Raw genomic sequence first — 15,789 nt, forward strand, 5'->3', positions numbered from 1 at the left:
AATTGGAAAATTATCTGCAGAAGACTCAAGCAAGATCCACATCTCACTCCATACTCAAAAACCAACTCTAGGTGAATCATGGACCTGGGACTAAAACCAAGGACTATAGGCTTCATTAAAGAAAAGCTTTGAAGAACTCTAGATGTCCTAATCCACAACATAAACAGTCTTCCAAGTATCCTGAAAAAAATCTACAACCATAAGATAAAATAGATGAATGGGACCTTCTAAGAATCAAATCCCTATGCATATCCAAAAACTTCTCCAACAGGGTAAAAAGGGAAACCATAGATTGGGAAAAGTATTTGGCAATGACATGTCAGATAAGGGACTTATATCTAGAGTTTATAAAATACTTGAGCACCACAAGATCAAATTAAACAATTCAATTGAAAAATAGGCACAGGATATGAACAGACACTTCACCAAAGAAGACATTCAGATGGCCAACAAGCACTTGAAGAAATGTTAAAAATCCCTAGCTCTAAGAGAGATGCAAATCAAAACAACTATGAGATATCATCTCAAGCCAGTAAGAATATAAAAATTTAACAGAAAAGCAAATGCTGTCGAGGTTGTTGAGAAACTAGAACCCTTAGTCACTGTTGGTGGAAGTTTAAAATTGTGTAACCACTGTGGAAGGCAGTGTGGCACTTTCTCAAAAAGTTGCAAATAGAGATACCATTTGACCCAACAATTCCACTACTGGGAATTCACCTCAAAGAGACCATAACTGCCACCCAAGCAGATATATGCACACCCATGTTTATCACAGCTTTGTTCAAGATGGCAAGGAGTTGGAAACAACCTAAGTGCCCCTCAACAAATGAATGGGTAGAGAAGCTCTGGTATATTCACACAATGGTATACTATGCTGCATTGAATAACAAGGAACTCATGCAAAAATATTTTTCACAATGGGTGACCCTGGAAGACATTATGCTGAGTGAAATATCTCAGTCACAAAGGGGCAAATACTGCATAATGCAATTGTTGTGAAACAGGACTTGCATTGGGGTTGAGGAAGATTGAGAAAGATGGGATAAATAATATATACTGTATTGAAACAGATGAGGGTGAAAACTTTAAGATGGATATGTGATAAGGTATTATTGTCATGACAGGAGTCCAGAATGAAGGCTGCATAGTGGAGTGGACCTGGGGGGAGTGATTGCAAAACAGTGGGGGGAACTTTTCTTTTGCTTTTCAAAGAGAAGTGTGTACTGGGGGGTGGAGGAGTGGGCAGGGAGAAACGTGCTACACTGAATGATTGGAAATCCAAAGTCTCTGTAAATTTTCAGTAAAATTAATTTTTATATAGAAGACAATGAAAAGTATTATAACAGAATGTGTAAAGAATTGGACCTGGAAGGTAAAAGGAGAACTTGCTAAGTATTTCTCAAGCTGAAAGAATTGAAGAACATATTCAAGTCTCAAGTTGCAGTACTGAGAGTTGCAGTTATCTGGGCAAAATCTTGAATGATCTAGAAAACATAAAAAAAATAGAATGACTACACAGAGTCATCACTTCATCAAAAATAATTGGTCAACATTGAAATTTCAAGAAGTACCATAAGAACAAGAATGAATGACAATAAAGGAAGAAATTCAAGCTATATGAAGACATTATTAAAAAAGAAACTCTAGCTCGGTAAAAAAGGAATCTGTTGACCAGATTCCACTAATGGATTTAGTACTGGATGTGTTACGCCAGGAAATTTGGAGGACAGCTACTTGGCCAACTGATAAGAAGAGATCCTTGTTTATTCTCACTCCCAAGAAAGGGTATCCAACAGAATGTGGAAATTATCTACCAGTATCATCTGAAAGCAAAATATTGCTACAGATCATCTGGAAACAATTAGAGCAGTACATTGAGAAAGAACTTCCAGATGTTTAAGCTAGATTTAGAAGAGGCCATGGGTGGCACCAGAGATAAGCAGAGAATGCCAGATAGAGGTCTACTTGTGTTTTACTGTTTATGCAAAGGCATTTGACTGTGTATATCATAACAAATTATGGCTAACATTGAAAAGAATGGGAATCCAAAACACTTAATGGTGCTCATAGGAAACCTGTATTTAGACCTAGCTGTTGTCCATACAGCAAGGAAGCACTGCATGGTTTAAAATTAGAAAAGATGTACATTAGAGTTATAACCTTTCTCTAATCCTGTTGAATTTCTGTGCTGACCAAATTAAATGGGAAGCTGGAGTTTAAGAAGAATAATGCATAATCAAGACTGTAAGTGAGGAAGACTTGAGGTTTTGAAGATTGAGGAGTACAGGCTTCAGTATGACTTATATCTAAACATCAAGAAGACAGAAATCGTCACCACTGAACCAACATGCAACATCATGATAGAGAGGAGATTGAAATTGTGAGCAATTTAATTTTACTTGCATTCACATCAACATCCTTGGCACCAACAGTGAGGAGATCAGGAAACATACTGCATTGGGCAAGTCTGCAGTCAGGATCATCCACTCCAAATTAATGAGGAGTAATGATGTCAATGTGAAGACTAAGGTGTGCCTGATTCAGGCCATGGTCTTTTCAATCACTTATTTGCTGTGCATTTGGATGCTGAACAATGAATAATGATGACAAAAAATTTTGTCTGAACTATGGCCTTTGCATGGTGGTTTTGGGGAATAATACTGAATATCCCATGGACTTCCAAAGGAGCAGGATGTTTCATGGAGGCAAAGATGCTAAAACTTCATCTTACATACTTTAGGCATCTCCAGCATACTACTTGGAGGCAAAAAATGATAAAGCTTCATCTCACATACTTTGGGCATGTTGCTAGGAGATGCTATTCCTTTGAGAAGGAGAACATGCTTGGAAAGGTGGTGGGATGGAAAAAGAGAGGAAGACTTTCAATCAGGTGGATTGACACAATGATTACAGTAATGGGCTAGAATGTGTGAGAGATGAAGATAGCGCAGGTTAAGACAGAGTTCAGATCTGCTCATAGCATTGCTGTGAGTTGTACTCAAAGGTACCTACAACTACAAACTTAGTATTTAATTAAATGTTAAAAGTTCAGAATGTTTTTAAGGTCATTTTAATGCATTCAGATCCCTGCTTTGTTTTACAATGAGTTTGAATTTGGTATGTAATTTTAGGTAACAAAGCCCTAATACCAGGACTGGTAGTTGTCCACAGGAAATTCTGTATCTAATGGTAATTATTTTAATCACCAGCAGAGGGCTCTATATGTACATATGTTTGTAGTTTTCCACTTACTGTCTACCAATTCAAAAACTTTAGTGCTGGTTGGGGTGTTACTGGTGGGTTTTTTTGGTGTTTTTTTTTTTTTTTAAATGAATTATTAACTCTTTTGTTTCTTTTAACCAGCTAGGCACTTTTAAAAATAAGTTTGTTTCTCTTTTCCTTCACATAGTGTTGTTGCTGTTAAGTGCCTCCCAAAGAATTGAGTACAGCTTATAGTAATACTATGAACAGATCTGAACTCTGTCCTATCCTGTGCTGTCCTTACAATCTCTGACATACTTGAGCCAATTGACTGTGTCAGTCTACCTGATTGAGAGTTTTCCTCTCTTTTACTGTCCCTCCATGTTCCCAAGCATGATGTCCCTCCTAGCAGTGTGCTCCAAGTATGTGAGGTGATGGTTAATCATCTTTGTCTCCAAAGAACACTCTGGCTGCACCTTCTCTAAGGCATATCTGTTCTTTTGGCGGTCAATAGGATATTCAGTACTATTCTCGAACAATATAGTTTAAAACCTTCAGTTCTTTTTTTGTCATCTTTATTCACTGTCCAACTCTCATCAGCATAGAAAGTAAGTGATTGAAAAGATCATGTCCTGAATAAGATGCACCTTTGTCCTCAAACTAATATCGTTGCTCCTCAGTAATTTAGAGAGATCCGGACTTTATCTATAATGTATACAAACATGAAAGCTCATTACAAATCAGATTCCACCGTGGGGTCTTCTCCTTTACCTGTGGGGTGAGTAGGGATTTCTGAGGTCGTTTGTGCTGTCCTGGTTCTCCACTTGTGCAGATTTCTTTCTGCTCCCTCTACACATCCTGCAAACGCTTTCCACGCCGCCTTGGGCCTGTGGCCCTTAGGCCAAGAAAAAGAAACTATCTGCACACCAATTCTACAGGACACTTCACCTTCACTTGGGAAACAATGCCACTAAACTTAAGAGACAGTGGTCATAGCATAAGAAACTGTCATCACCCGACGTGTTTGGAATCACAAAAACCAAAGAAGCTTCAGATATAAGATATCAGATCAAGGGCTGGATAATGGGAGATAGCTGTGAAGGCATTGCGTAGAAGTGGATGGGTATTCTGGTGGATGGTGGAGCAGGGAAATAAGTGGGTCAAGACACTTGTGCAAAGGGCAGAGGCAACACTGAAACTAAAGGTTAATTCCACAATAAGGGATATATCTTTCACTTCTTCTATAAAATGCTTGTCTTTCGGATAGTTCTCTAAATCTGAACATTTAGACTAGGAAGAAGGATTGGCCGTCCACTTCTGAAATAACAGGCCTCTGAAAACCTTATGTACATGCATTGCGATGGGAAAGTCTGGTGTTAGGGACCTCTCCAAAGTACTGAAGAGCAGTGGTGTCTCTCTGGAGACCAAGGTGTGTCTGATACAGGCCATGGTCTTTGCAGTCACTTGTTATGCATCAGAGAGTTGGACAATGACTAGGGAAGATAAAAGGAGAATTGATGCCTTTGAGCTGTGGTGCTGGAGAAGAGTATTGAGTGTACCTTGGACTGCTAAGAAGCAAACAGAGTCATCCAGGAGATGGTTAAACCAGGCTACTCCTTGGAGGCAAGGATCCTGAGGCTTCATATGACATACTTTGGACATGTTGTAAGGAGGGACCAGTCCTTGGAGAGGGACATTATACTTGGGAGGGTAGAGGAACAGCACAGGAGGGTAAGACCCTGTATGAGGTGGATTGATTCAGTGACTGAGGTAATCAGGATGTGTGTGTCAAAGACAGTGCGATTGGCACAGGATAGAGCAGAGTTTAGGGCTGTTGTACATAGGGTCACTATGAGTCGCAAGCGACTCGGTGGCACACAACAACAAAAACAAATCAGATAGTTTAACTTGTAATTTAAAAAGGAAATCTTATATCCGTTAGCTAATTTGAGAAGCATCCTGTTATTTCCATTAATAAAAGTCCTAGTATGTAGTGATTCTACATTCTTGATGAGTTTTCAAGTTAATATTTAATTATACATATATATAAAAGTAAATATTCTAGGATATCTGTTTAAATTGATCAGATGATGCTATTTTGATTCCAATTATGCTTTATTTCTAGGTGTTTTTTTACACATTCTAGCAGATACACTTGGGAGTATTGGTGTAATTGCATCTGCCATCCTGATGCAAAATTTTGGTCTGATGATAGCAGATCCTATCTGCTCAATTCTTATAGCCATGCTTATAGTAATAAGGTAAGTGTCGGGATTCTATTTTCAAGCATTAAAAAGAGAGATAAATGATAAATATACTATTTAAATTACTCTAAAATACAAATTATTATGTTAGGTTTATTCTTTTCTTTAGTTCTTAAAAATTTGTGTCTCTTAATTTCATCATTTTCTTTTCATTCTTATTTTTTTCTTGCTTATTGTGTGATGCATCTTTTGGGTATTTAACAAACTCTTTGGCTTGCGATTTAAATCTGGAATATTCCTCAAAAATACAACTCTGTGGAGTATTAGAAATATGAATCTTGTCTATGGTTTGATTCTTATCCCTGTGATACTTACATTGTGCATTAGAAAAGGAATAATTTAACTTATTTTGGTAGATATCCTCCTGTAAAGATTTTATACCTTGAAAAATCTGATGGATGGTTAGCTATGAATCGTTTCTGACTTGATGACAGTGTATCTGTGAGTGAATTTTACTTTGTAAAGGAATTCTAGTAGCATAGTGTGTTACGTGTTACATTGCTAAATGAAAGCTTAGTGGTTCAAATCCACTAGTTGTTCCATAGGAAGAAGATAGGCAATTCCTTCTTGTAAAGATTTATAGTCTGGTAAACCTTATGGAGGGTCACTATGAATTAGAATTGATTTGGCAATATTGTGTAGAAAATAATCTTACCATTGCAGAAATCTTATGAAGATACTTCTTAAAATATATTTATGTCTGTCTCCTCATATAGTTTATACAATTTTGGGAGAAGGAGCTATCTTTTAGCTTTTTATCTTCTCTATTGCCTACCATAGTGGCATTATGTATGTAAAGGTATATGTGTGTGCTTGCATGTGTATGTTTCATGATTTGTCTGAATTTTTTGAATTATATAGTTATTATCTCAAGTTTATCTCAGTTGATGATGTTTTTGTTATGTGCCATCGAGTTACTTGTGACTTATAGTGACCTTATGTACAGTAGTCCTAAACCCTACTCTATTCTATGCCAGTCTTATTATTGTCTCAGACACACCTATCCCCATTACCCCAGCCCCTGAGTCATTCCATCTCATTGGGGGTTTTCCTCTCCTGTGCTGTCCCTGTACTCTCCCAAACATGGTGTCCTTCTCCAACGACTGATCCCACCTTTCATTATATCCAGTGGATGTTAGCAAAGCTTCGGAATCCTTGCCTCCAAGGATTAACCTAGTCTCACCCTCACTAGGATGAACTTGTTTGTTCTTCTAGCAGTCCATGATATATTCAACACTCTTCTCCAGCACCACAGCTCAAAGGCATCAAATATCCTTCTGTCATCCAGTCATTGTCCAGCTTTTTGATGCATAGCAAGTAATTACAAAGACAATGGCCTGGATCAGGTGTACCTTAGTCTCCAGAGTAACATTGTTGCTCTTTAGTACTTTGGAGAGGTCTCTGATTTTGAGTCAGTTGGTGATATAAAATATATTTTATTAAGCAGTCTAAAATTATTTAAAATATCCTTCTTATTGAACTGGGCCAGTAGACAACATCATGATAGATGGCAAAAGGTTTGAAATTAATAATGACTTCATCTTACTTGAATCCAAAATCGATACCCTTGGTATTAGCAGTTAGGAGATCAGATGATATATAGCATTGAGAAAGTCTTCTGTCAGGACCTCTTTAAAATCTTGAAGAGGCATAAGACTAAAGTGCACCTGATTTAGGTCATGGTTTTTTCAGTCACTTGCTAAACTTTTGAGAGATGGACAATGAATAAAGATGACAGAAGATGAATTGATGTTTTTAAGTTGTTTTGGAGAAGGGTAGTGAGTATCCCATGGACTGCAAAAAAGAGCAAACATACGTCTTTGAGAGGGTATGACCCGAGTGGTCCTTCAAAGCAAGGATGAGGAAGTTCCGTTTCACATTCTGTGAACATGTTGGTAGCAGAGGCTGTTCCTTGGAAAAAGAGCATTCTGGGAAAAGTGTAGGGTCCAGTGAAAGAGAGGAAGACTCCTATGAAGGGGATTGACATAGTGACTGTAAATGGACTCAGTGTATCAGAAATGATGGGCATTAGGACAGGCAGGATTCAGGTCTGTTGTTCACAAGGTCATTATGAGTCATTATTCAACTCCATGGCACCTAACAATAGCAATATTATTTTACTCTTAAGACCTTAAGACCAATTTGCAATAATAACAATGGCCTCCTCGAGGGCAGAATATAATTCTTTTTGTAGCTTGTAGTAGAATAGAATAATGTTTCATAGATTGGGTTGACATTTTAATCTACTAAAATTAGTTGTAAATGCAGCATTTTAAGTTTTTGCCTAAAGAAAGGATGTAGTAAACATACCGACTATTTTAAAACTTTATTTACACTAGGAAGCAGCTCCACCATTTAAGCCTTTCATAAAACTTGGGATGTGTTTGCTCTTTGGACTTCTTTATATTTAGAAAAAGTTCAGCTTATATATCACACATTCTATGAATCGTTACCACTTATAGCTTCCATAATTCTTAGGTCTGATTAGGTCATAATTCTTAGGTATGATTTCACTTGTCCTTTCGTTGTTCATTTTATTTTGTTTTATATTTCAATTCTTTTTTGCTTATAAGACTATACTTAAAACCAGAAAATAGAATCTCCTACCATCAAGTTGGTTCCAACTCATGGCAGTCAACTTTTGAGTTTCAAGGCGAGGTCTAATGGCTGGTGGTAAGGAGCTGCACTGTCAACTCAAAAGCACATGGTTCAGATATAATACTTGTTTCTTAGAAGAAAAATGGGCAGTCTCAGCCTACATGATTTATTGCCTCTCAAAATTCTCTGAGGACCAGCTGTCATTTGGTTCTGACTTCACAGCATATAACAACAACAACAACATGACTGTATCTTTATGAGAGGAAACTGCCCATCTTTCTCCCACATGGGGACTGGTGGATTTAAACTGCCAACTTCTCGATTAGCAGCACAACACATACACTATGCTACAGCATCTTAAACTTCTTACTTAAAACCCACTGCCGATGCATTGGTTCTGACCTATGGTTATAGCAGTAGTCCATTTTCTCTGTTTCCTTTCTTACTAATTCCAGCTACATTTATTTCTTACTTAGAATACTGTAGTAGCCTCCAGGTAAACTTCTTGATCTCTCTTTAAATTCTCCTGTACACTGTGGCCAAAATGATAGTTCTTTATTAGTTATTACATTATATAGAAAGATTATCTGGCTTTAAATTATTCTGTAATTCTTTCTAATCCTCAGGATTGCTTTCCTTCCCTCATTCCCCAGCTACACACACAACACATCCCTACTCATCCTTCACATCAGTTTTCCGTTTTAGTAATACTTTCCTAAAGGTGGGTTTTCTGATTCTCCACTTACCAGTCTTAGTTAAGTATACCTAAAAACCTCTGCTATCCAAGCTACTCCTTGGAGGCAAGGATTCTGGGGCTTCGTCTGACATACTTTGGACATGTTGCCAGAAGGGACGGGTCCTTGGAGAGGGACATCATGCTTGGGAGGGTGGAGGGACGGTGCAGGAGGGGAAGACCCTCTATGAGATGGATTGATTCGGTGACTGGGGTAATTTTGGGATGGGTGTGTCAGAGGCGGTGCGGTTGGCGCAGGATAGAGCAGGGTTTAGGGCTGTTGTGCATAGAGTCGCTATGAGTCGCAAATGACTCGACGGCACATAAAAACAACAACAACAACAACATCTATTTCATGAGAGCTTCGTCTTTTTTCAAAGACAGGCAGTTCGAATCTGTCAGCTGCTCAGCGAGAGAAATTAGAGTTTTGTCTTCCTGTGTGATTTACTTTATCTGAAAATCCACTGGATGGTTATCTATGCGTTGATTTGGGCTCAAGGGCACATAATAACATCTTCTTCATGGTACTTTCTTAATATATTGAACTCATCTGTCTTATTGTTCCTATGTCAAGTTTCATAAGTTTCATGAGAGCAAATCGCTTTTTCTAATTTTAAAGTCAGCACCATTCTAATGATGCCTGGCATAAAGTTAGTATATAGCACATATTATAAAAATTAAATTTCTGTGATTTGGGGTTTTTTTTAAGGAAATTCTTACTTTATTCTGTGTTGTTGTTTTTGTTGTGTGCTGTGTACTGTTGCGTTGGAACTGACCCATAGCTGACCCTCTGGTGGATTTTAAGATTCAGTTAATCGCACAAGAGGAGATTACCCATCTGTCTCCCGACTGATCATCTGGGGGATTCAAACAACATACCGTTGGGATTGCAGCACAGCTTCTAGCCACTAGGCCGCCAGAGTCCCCTTAATACCCTTTCAATTATTCTACAAATATAAATGGAAGAATAATATGTGTATGCATGTGCACTCATGCACAGAGATTCAGATGGAAAATAGGGTAGAGAAAGAATGTCTTTTTCTAAGTAAATTTTAATGTAATTTGAGTCAACGTTTATAGAGAAATTTGAGTTTACCAAAACTTCAGACCTACTCATTCTGGCTTGAAATCAGAGTCTAGATTTTATATGTATCTGTAAGAATCACCTGGGGATTTTGTTAAAATGAAAATTCTAATTCAGTATGTATTTCCAATCAGGAAATTAAAATTCTTGACAAAGAGATGAATGTACTAAAATAGATCCATTTGAAGCCTGATTGTTGCCAGACTGAAGATGTTATTACTAATAACAGGAATTAGATAAGAGTATTGCTTGAAGAATTTTTACTGCTGTTGTATTTGCAATTTTTTAAAATTTTATTTCTTTTTTTTGTTTGTTTGTTTCAAGTGGACTGCAGATTAGAAGTTTCGTCTTGGTTATTATTAAGTTTGATTGTCTCATTGGCGATTTAAATGGAAATTGCAAGTGGTTAGTTGAAATGTTGCTGTTGCTGTTGTTAGGTGCCTTTGAGTCAATTCTGACTTGTAGCTGCCACATATATAACAAAACAAATGTTGCACAGACCTGTGCTGCTTTTGCATTTGTAGGTAAGTTTGAGTCCATTGTTGGGAGGCATTCAATTCATCCTGTTGAGAATTTTCTTTCTTTTTGCTCTTTACTCTGTTAAACATGCTTTCTATCTCCAAGGATAGATTCCTCCTTAGTGGTGAGGAGTTGTGCTACCATACCAAAGTCTCACAGTTCGAATCCACCAGCTGCTCCGTTGGAGAGAGATAGCAGTTTCCTCTCCTGTTTAATTTACTGCCTCAGAAAACCTGGTTGGTGGGTCAACTGTGAGTCAGTTCTGACTCTAGGGTACACAACAACATATTGTTAAGTATTGTTAAGTTGAAACCAATTTATAGCTGGCCTTCCAGTGGGTTATCAAGAGAGAGTAAATTACAAGGGAGGAGATTGCCTATCTTTCTCCCAAGGTGCATGCCTTTGGTTTGACAGTGCACTTCGTTACCTCTGAGCCACCAGAGTTCTCTGTTCCCTCTTGAAATTTTCGTGTGCTGTTGAGTAGATTGACTGATAGAAACCCAATGAGCAGTGGCTCTGAGTCTTGCCCTATGCTGTGCCATCTTTCACATCTTCAACACATTTGAGCCCATCACCACAGTCACTGTGTCAGTCTCTCTCCTTGAGGGTCTTGGTCTCCTTCACCAACCCTATTCCATTCTATGTCTGATATCCTTCTCAAAGGACTGGCCCCTCCTTGCAACATACTCAGAATGTATACATGGAGTTTCACCATCTTGCCTCCATGGAGCACCTTAGCTTCACTCTCTCTAGAGCAGACCTGTTTGTTTTCTTGGCTATACATGGGATATGCAACACTCTTCTCCAACACTCCAACTCAAAAGTCATCTTCTGTAATTCTCAATCATGGTATAACTTCTAGATACATAGCAAGTAATAAAGACTGTAATTTGTATCAGGCACTCCTTAGTCTTTAAGTTTACGCTGTTACTCTTTAGTATTATGGAGAGGTCCCTCAGATTTTCTCTGTGCAACTCAGTTTTTTATTTCAGCTTTTTGTTTTGTTTTGTTTTTTGATTTCTTGACTGCTCTTACCAAGGCTGTTGATTGTGAATCTGAGTAAGAGGAAATCGTTGACAACTTCAGTGAGGATTTTTGTTTTCTTAATGTTGAGATGCAATCCATATCAAAGGCTATAATCTGTGATCTTCTGCAGCCAGTACTTTGAGTTCTCCTCACTTTCAGCGAACAAATATATGTCATCGGTTTAGCAAAGCTTGTTGATGCATCTTCCTCTCATCCTGATGCCACATTCTTTTCATAAAGTCCAGCTTCTCAAATGATCGTTTTAGCATATAAATTAAATAAGTACAGAGAACGGATCATTCCTGACACAAACCTTTCTTGACTTTAAGCCATGCAGTGTTCCAAGAAGCTGTTCAGAGAGCAGCTTCTTGGTCTAGATGTAGGTTTCACATGAGGACATTTAAGTATTCTGGGTCCCTCTCATAGTATGACCCAAGTAAGTGAGGCAAAGTCTCAGTTATCTTCTCTCTAAAGGTCATTCTAGCTGTGCTGCTTCCAAGATTCCTGTTTGGTTTCATGGCAGCCTATGCTTACTTTGTCCATACCAAAACTCAAATTCATCAACTGGTTTTTGGTCTTCCTATATCTTCCTTTGAGGGACCTTGCCAGAGTACTAAAGAGCAACGATGTCAGTCGAGAGACTAAGGTGTGCCTGATCCAGGCCATGGTCTTCTCAGTTTCTTGCTATGCATAAGAAATCTGGCCAGTGACTAGGAATGATAGAAGAATCATCGATATTTTTGAACTGTGGTGTTGGAGAAGAGTATTGAATATACCATGTACTGCTAGGAGAATAAACAAATTCGTCCTAGAGATAGTGAGACCAGGCTGCTCCTTGGAGGCAAGGAATTGAAAGCTCCATCTAACATACTTTGGGCATGTTGCAAGAAGGGAAGAGTCCTTGGAGAGAGACATGCTTGGGAGGCTGGAGGGACAGTGTAAGAGTGGGAGACCCTGTAATGAGAGCAGTTGACTCAGTGACTGGGTTAAAGGGGTGGGTTTGTCAGAAACAAGAAACTTAGCTCAGGATAAAGCAGGGTTCAGAGCTGTTGTACATAGGGTCGCTGTGAGTCAGAGTTGATGTGATGGCACTTAAAAACAACCACCACCACATATCTTTCTGTGTCTTTGTTGTACAAATACATACTTAAGGCATATTGCTAGGGGGCACTATTCGTTGGAGACGGACATGATGGTTGGAAGGGTGGAGAGTTGGCAAAGGAGAGAAAGACCCTGAATGAAGTGGATTGATGATGACTGCCACAATGGGCTCTGATGTGCCAGGAAGTGTAAAGATGGTACAGGACAGGATGGAGCTCAGATCTGTTGTTGATAGGGTTGTTGTGAGTCATACTTGACTCAGTGGAACCTAACAACAACAACAACTGTAACACTCATTCTCCCCCAATAGAACCTCTATTCCATTCACTTCTTTTTAGTTTTCATCACTACTCTTCAGTCTTCATTTCCCGTGACTATAATCCTTACCTTGTCCTTTTCTTACTGTCAGTATTCCCTTAGAGACTCCAAACCTGTTAAATTTAACTGTCTATTCCATACCTTTTACTAAGTAGTTATATAAAAGGGGAGGGAGAGGGGACTCAACCATGTTGCTTGTTTTCAATTTAAATCATGACCACAAACCTCAAAGTGGGCCCTCAGTGCTGCCAAGCAATGTCACTGCTCCCCTGTACAGCACAGGGTCATGAAAGACTTAGCTACACTGCCATCTCCATTTCCTCCCCAGCCCTTTTCTCTAGAGGCTACTCTTTTTCACAAGGCTTCTGAAACAGAACATGCCTGTGTCTTCTTTCTACATTACAGGCCTACTTGATTCTTCTTTAGCAGAGTTGTCCCCTCTTCTTCCTCAGATCCTTCCTCCTCTCTGTCTAAACATTATCTCTTTATGAACTCATCCAGCTTCCCAATTTTAAATACTGTAATAAGTTGATGACATCCATTTTTGTAACTCCTGTCTCAACTTCTCCAAGTTTCATATTAGATTGAGGCCTTCCCCATACTCTAATACTATCTGAATACTATCCCCACACCCTGCTGCATAGCATTTATCATCACCTGAAATGACATTATTTATTGTTTTTTCAGTGCAGACTCACAGACAATAACCACAGTTGCAGCAGTAAAGAAATCAAACTGTATACTAGCAAATTTATTATCAAGGACTTTTTTAAGTGCCAAAGAGCAAAGATGCCACTTTAAAGACTAAGGTGTGCCAGACTCAAGGCAAGGTATCTTTAATTGCCTCTTATAAATGTGAAAACTGGGCAGTGCATAAGGAAGAATGACTAAGAATTGATACCTTTGAATTTTCGTGGTGTTGAGAATGCAGACTATTATAGACTGCCAAAAGAATCAATAAATCTGTCATAGGTGAAGTACAGTCAGGGTGATTCTCAGCAGCAAGGATGGTGAGACTTTGACCCACACACTTTGGGAATGATGTGAGGTGGGGTCAGTCATTGGAAAAGAAGATCATGGTTGGGAAAGTAGAGGGCTAGCCGAGGAGAGGTAGGCCCTCAATGAGATGGGCTGACACAATGATGACAACATTGATTTTATGCGTAGTGGAGATGGATAGCGTAGGATTGAGTTCTAATTAATCACATAGAGTCACTATGCAACTGTTGAACAAATTTGAGATACATTAAAGATTTCTGGTTATCTCCAGAGGTAATATTATAAGAACATTTCTACAGATAAATTATACATTTTAGTTCTGCTTAAATATCATATAACCAGCGACTATTTTGTTCTCAGAAGCAAATAAACAATGAAGAATGGAAATGGTAAGGTTTAATAATAATGAAAAGGAAGCAAATTTTATGCACCATCGATTTATTTAAGTGAAAATAAACCAGTGAAAACCAAAAGGGTCTAATCCTGTTGTGCGTGGGGTCACTGAGTCAGGAGCAGACTCAAAGGGAGTTAACAAGAACAGAAAAAAAAAAATTAAGTAGGTCAGTAGGACCAAGAAAAAACTGACAATCTTGGTGGTTCATTATTTGTGGCTCTTTGAAGCACTATATAGAAAGAACTCTAAAGCTAAACTGGGTTCAAGAAGAAAAGAGTATAACAGACTGTCTTCTAGGAGAATAAAAGCAGCAGGGATGGTGGCATTTATTTACAATAAATGTCATTCTAATCCATATGTAGGCTCTCTGCCAATACTTTCTAATGAGTTGACTACTTTCAAGAGTTTTGTATTTGTATAACAAAGATATAGGAAGACCAAAAATCACTTGATTTTAATTAATTGATGAATCCCTGAGGTTTTCTAACTTGCTGATTCTCTGTTCCATCTCTTCTGTTCTGCTTTTTTGTGCCTCCATCATGTTGAAAAGTTCTGCCATGTCAGTCTTGATATTCTGGATTGTATTTCGATGCTTTTCTGTTGTTTCTAGTACTATGTTGGTTGTATCTTGTCTGTTTTGTGGTGAGTTTTTTTCTTCTTTTCTTGTTGTTAATTACTTGGGGCTTCAACTCTTTCTTCAAACATTTGTAACTTATTCTGTCCATTTCTTTCAACTCCACATCAGTATGTTTCTTCTGCCTTTCTGTCTCTGAGGTATTCATTGGTCCTTTCTGTTTTTTTCATAATGTTTGTCCACACCTGGTGCTTCCTTGACAAATGAAGTAGATAGGGATGGGACTGTTTCCTCTCTGAGCATACACATCTCTCAAGGGAGTAGGAGACTTAACTGGGTATGCAGCCCAGGACCTTTCCCTCTCTGTGTCTTTGCGGTGGTTGCACAAGGTGTACCTGTGTCTTTTCCTAAGGCTGGGTGTTGTATTATGTGCCATCAAGTCGACTCTGACTCATAACTACTGTATATACAACACCACTGAACCTTCATCTATCCTGAACCACTTGCATTGTCTCCGACACACCTACTCACATTACCCCAGTCATGGAGTCAGTCCATCACATTGAGGGCCTTCCTCTCTTGTGCTGTCCCTCCACCATAATAATGTCCCTTTCTAAGGACTGGTCCCTCCTTGCTACATGCCCAAAGTATATCAGATGAAGCTTCAGAATCCTTGCCTCTAAAGAGCAGTCTGGTTTCCGGTCAAACCTGTTTGTTCTCTTAGTAATTAGGGTAGGGTAAAAATGCCCAGCAATGTTTCTAAAAATGCACATTAGTATGAAAGCAAACTACCTCATATTTCTCCTTATGAACAGCTGGTCAGTTTGAACAGCTAACCATCTGGTTTGCAGCCAAATGTTTTACCACCCCACCACAAGATTCCTAAGGCCTGATCATAAAAATGGGTTTATGAGTGGGGGTAAGACTGAGAAAAACTGGATGAAATATGTTTACGGCATTGAAGTCTATGGGGGAGAG

General features: G+C 38.6%; 1 protein-coding gene across 1 annotated transcript in view; it reads left to right on the forward strand.

The window, feature by feature from the left end:
- The window catches only part of SLC30A7 (solute carrier family 30 (zinc transporter), member 7), a 154,599-nt gene that overhangs the window by 73,905 nt on the left and 64,905 nt on the right, over positions 1-15,789 (forward strand). Inside the window, exon 8 of the mRNA XM_006882450.1 lies at positions 5,327-5,462. Coding sequence (XP_006882512.1) covers positions 5,327-5,462 — 136 coding nt within the window. The remainder of the gene's footprint in view (positions 1-5,326; positions 5,463-15,789) is intronic.

This window comes from Elephantulus edwardii, unplaced genomic scaffold, assembly GCF_000299155.1.
Source record: "Elephantulus edwardii isolate Elephantulus edwardi_28Jun2011 unplaced genomic scaffold, EleEdw1.0 scaffold00020, whole genome shotgun sequence".
Taxonomy (NCBI): domain Eukaryota; kingdom Metazoa; phylum Chordata; class Mammalia; order Macroscelidea; family Macroscelididae; genus Elephantulus; species Elephantulus edwardii.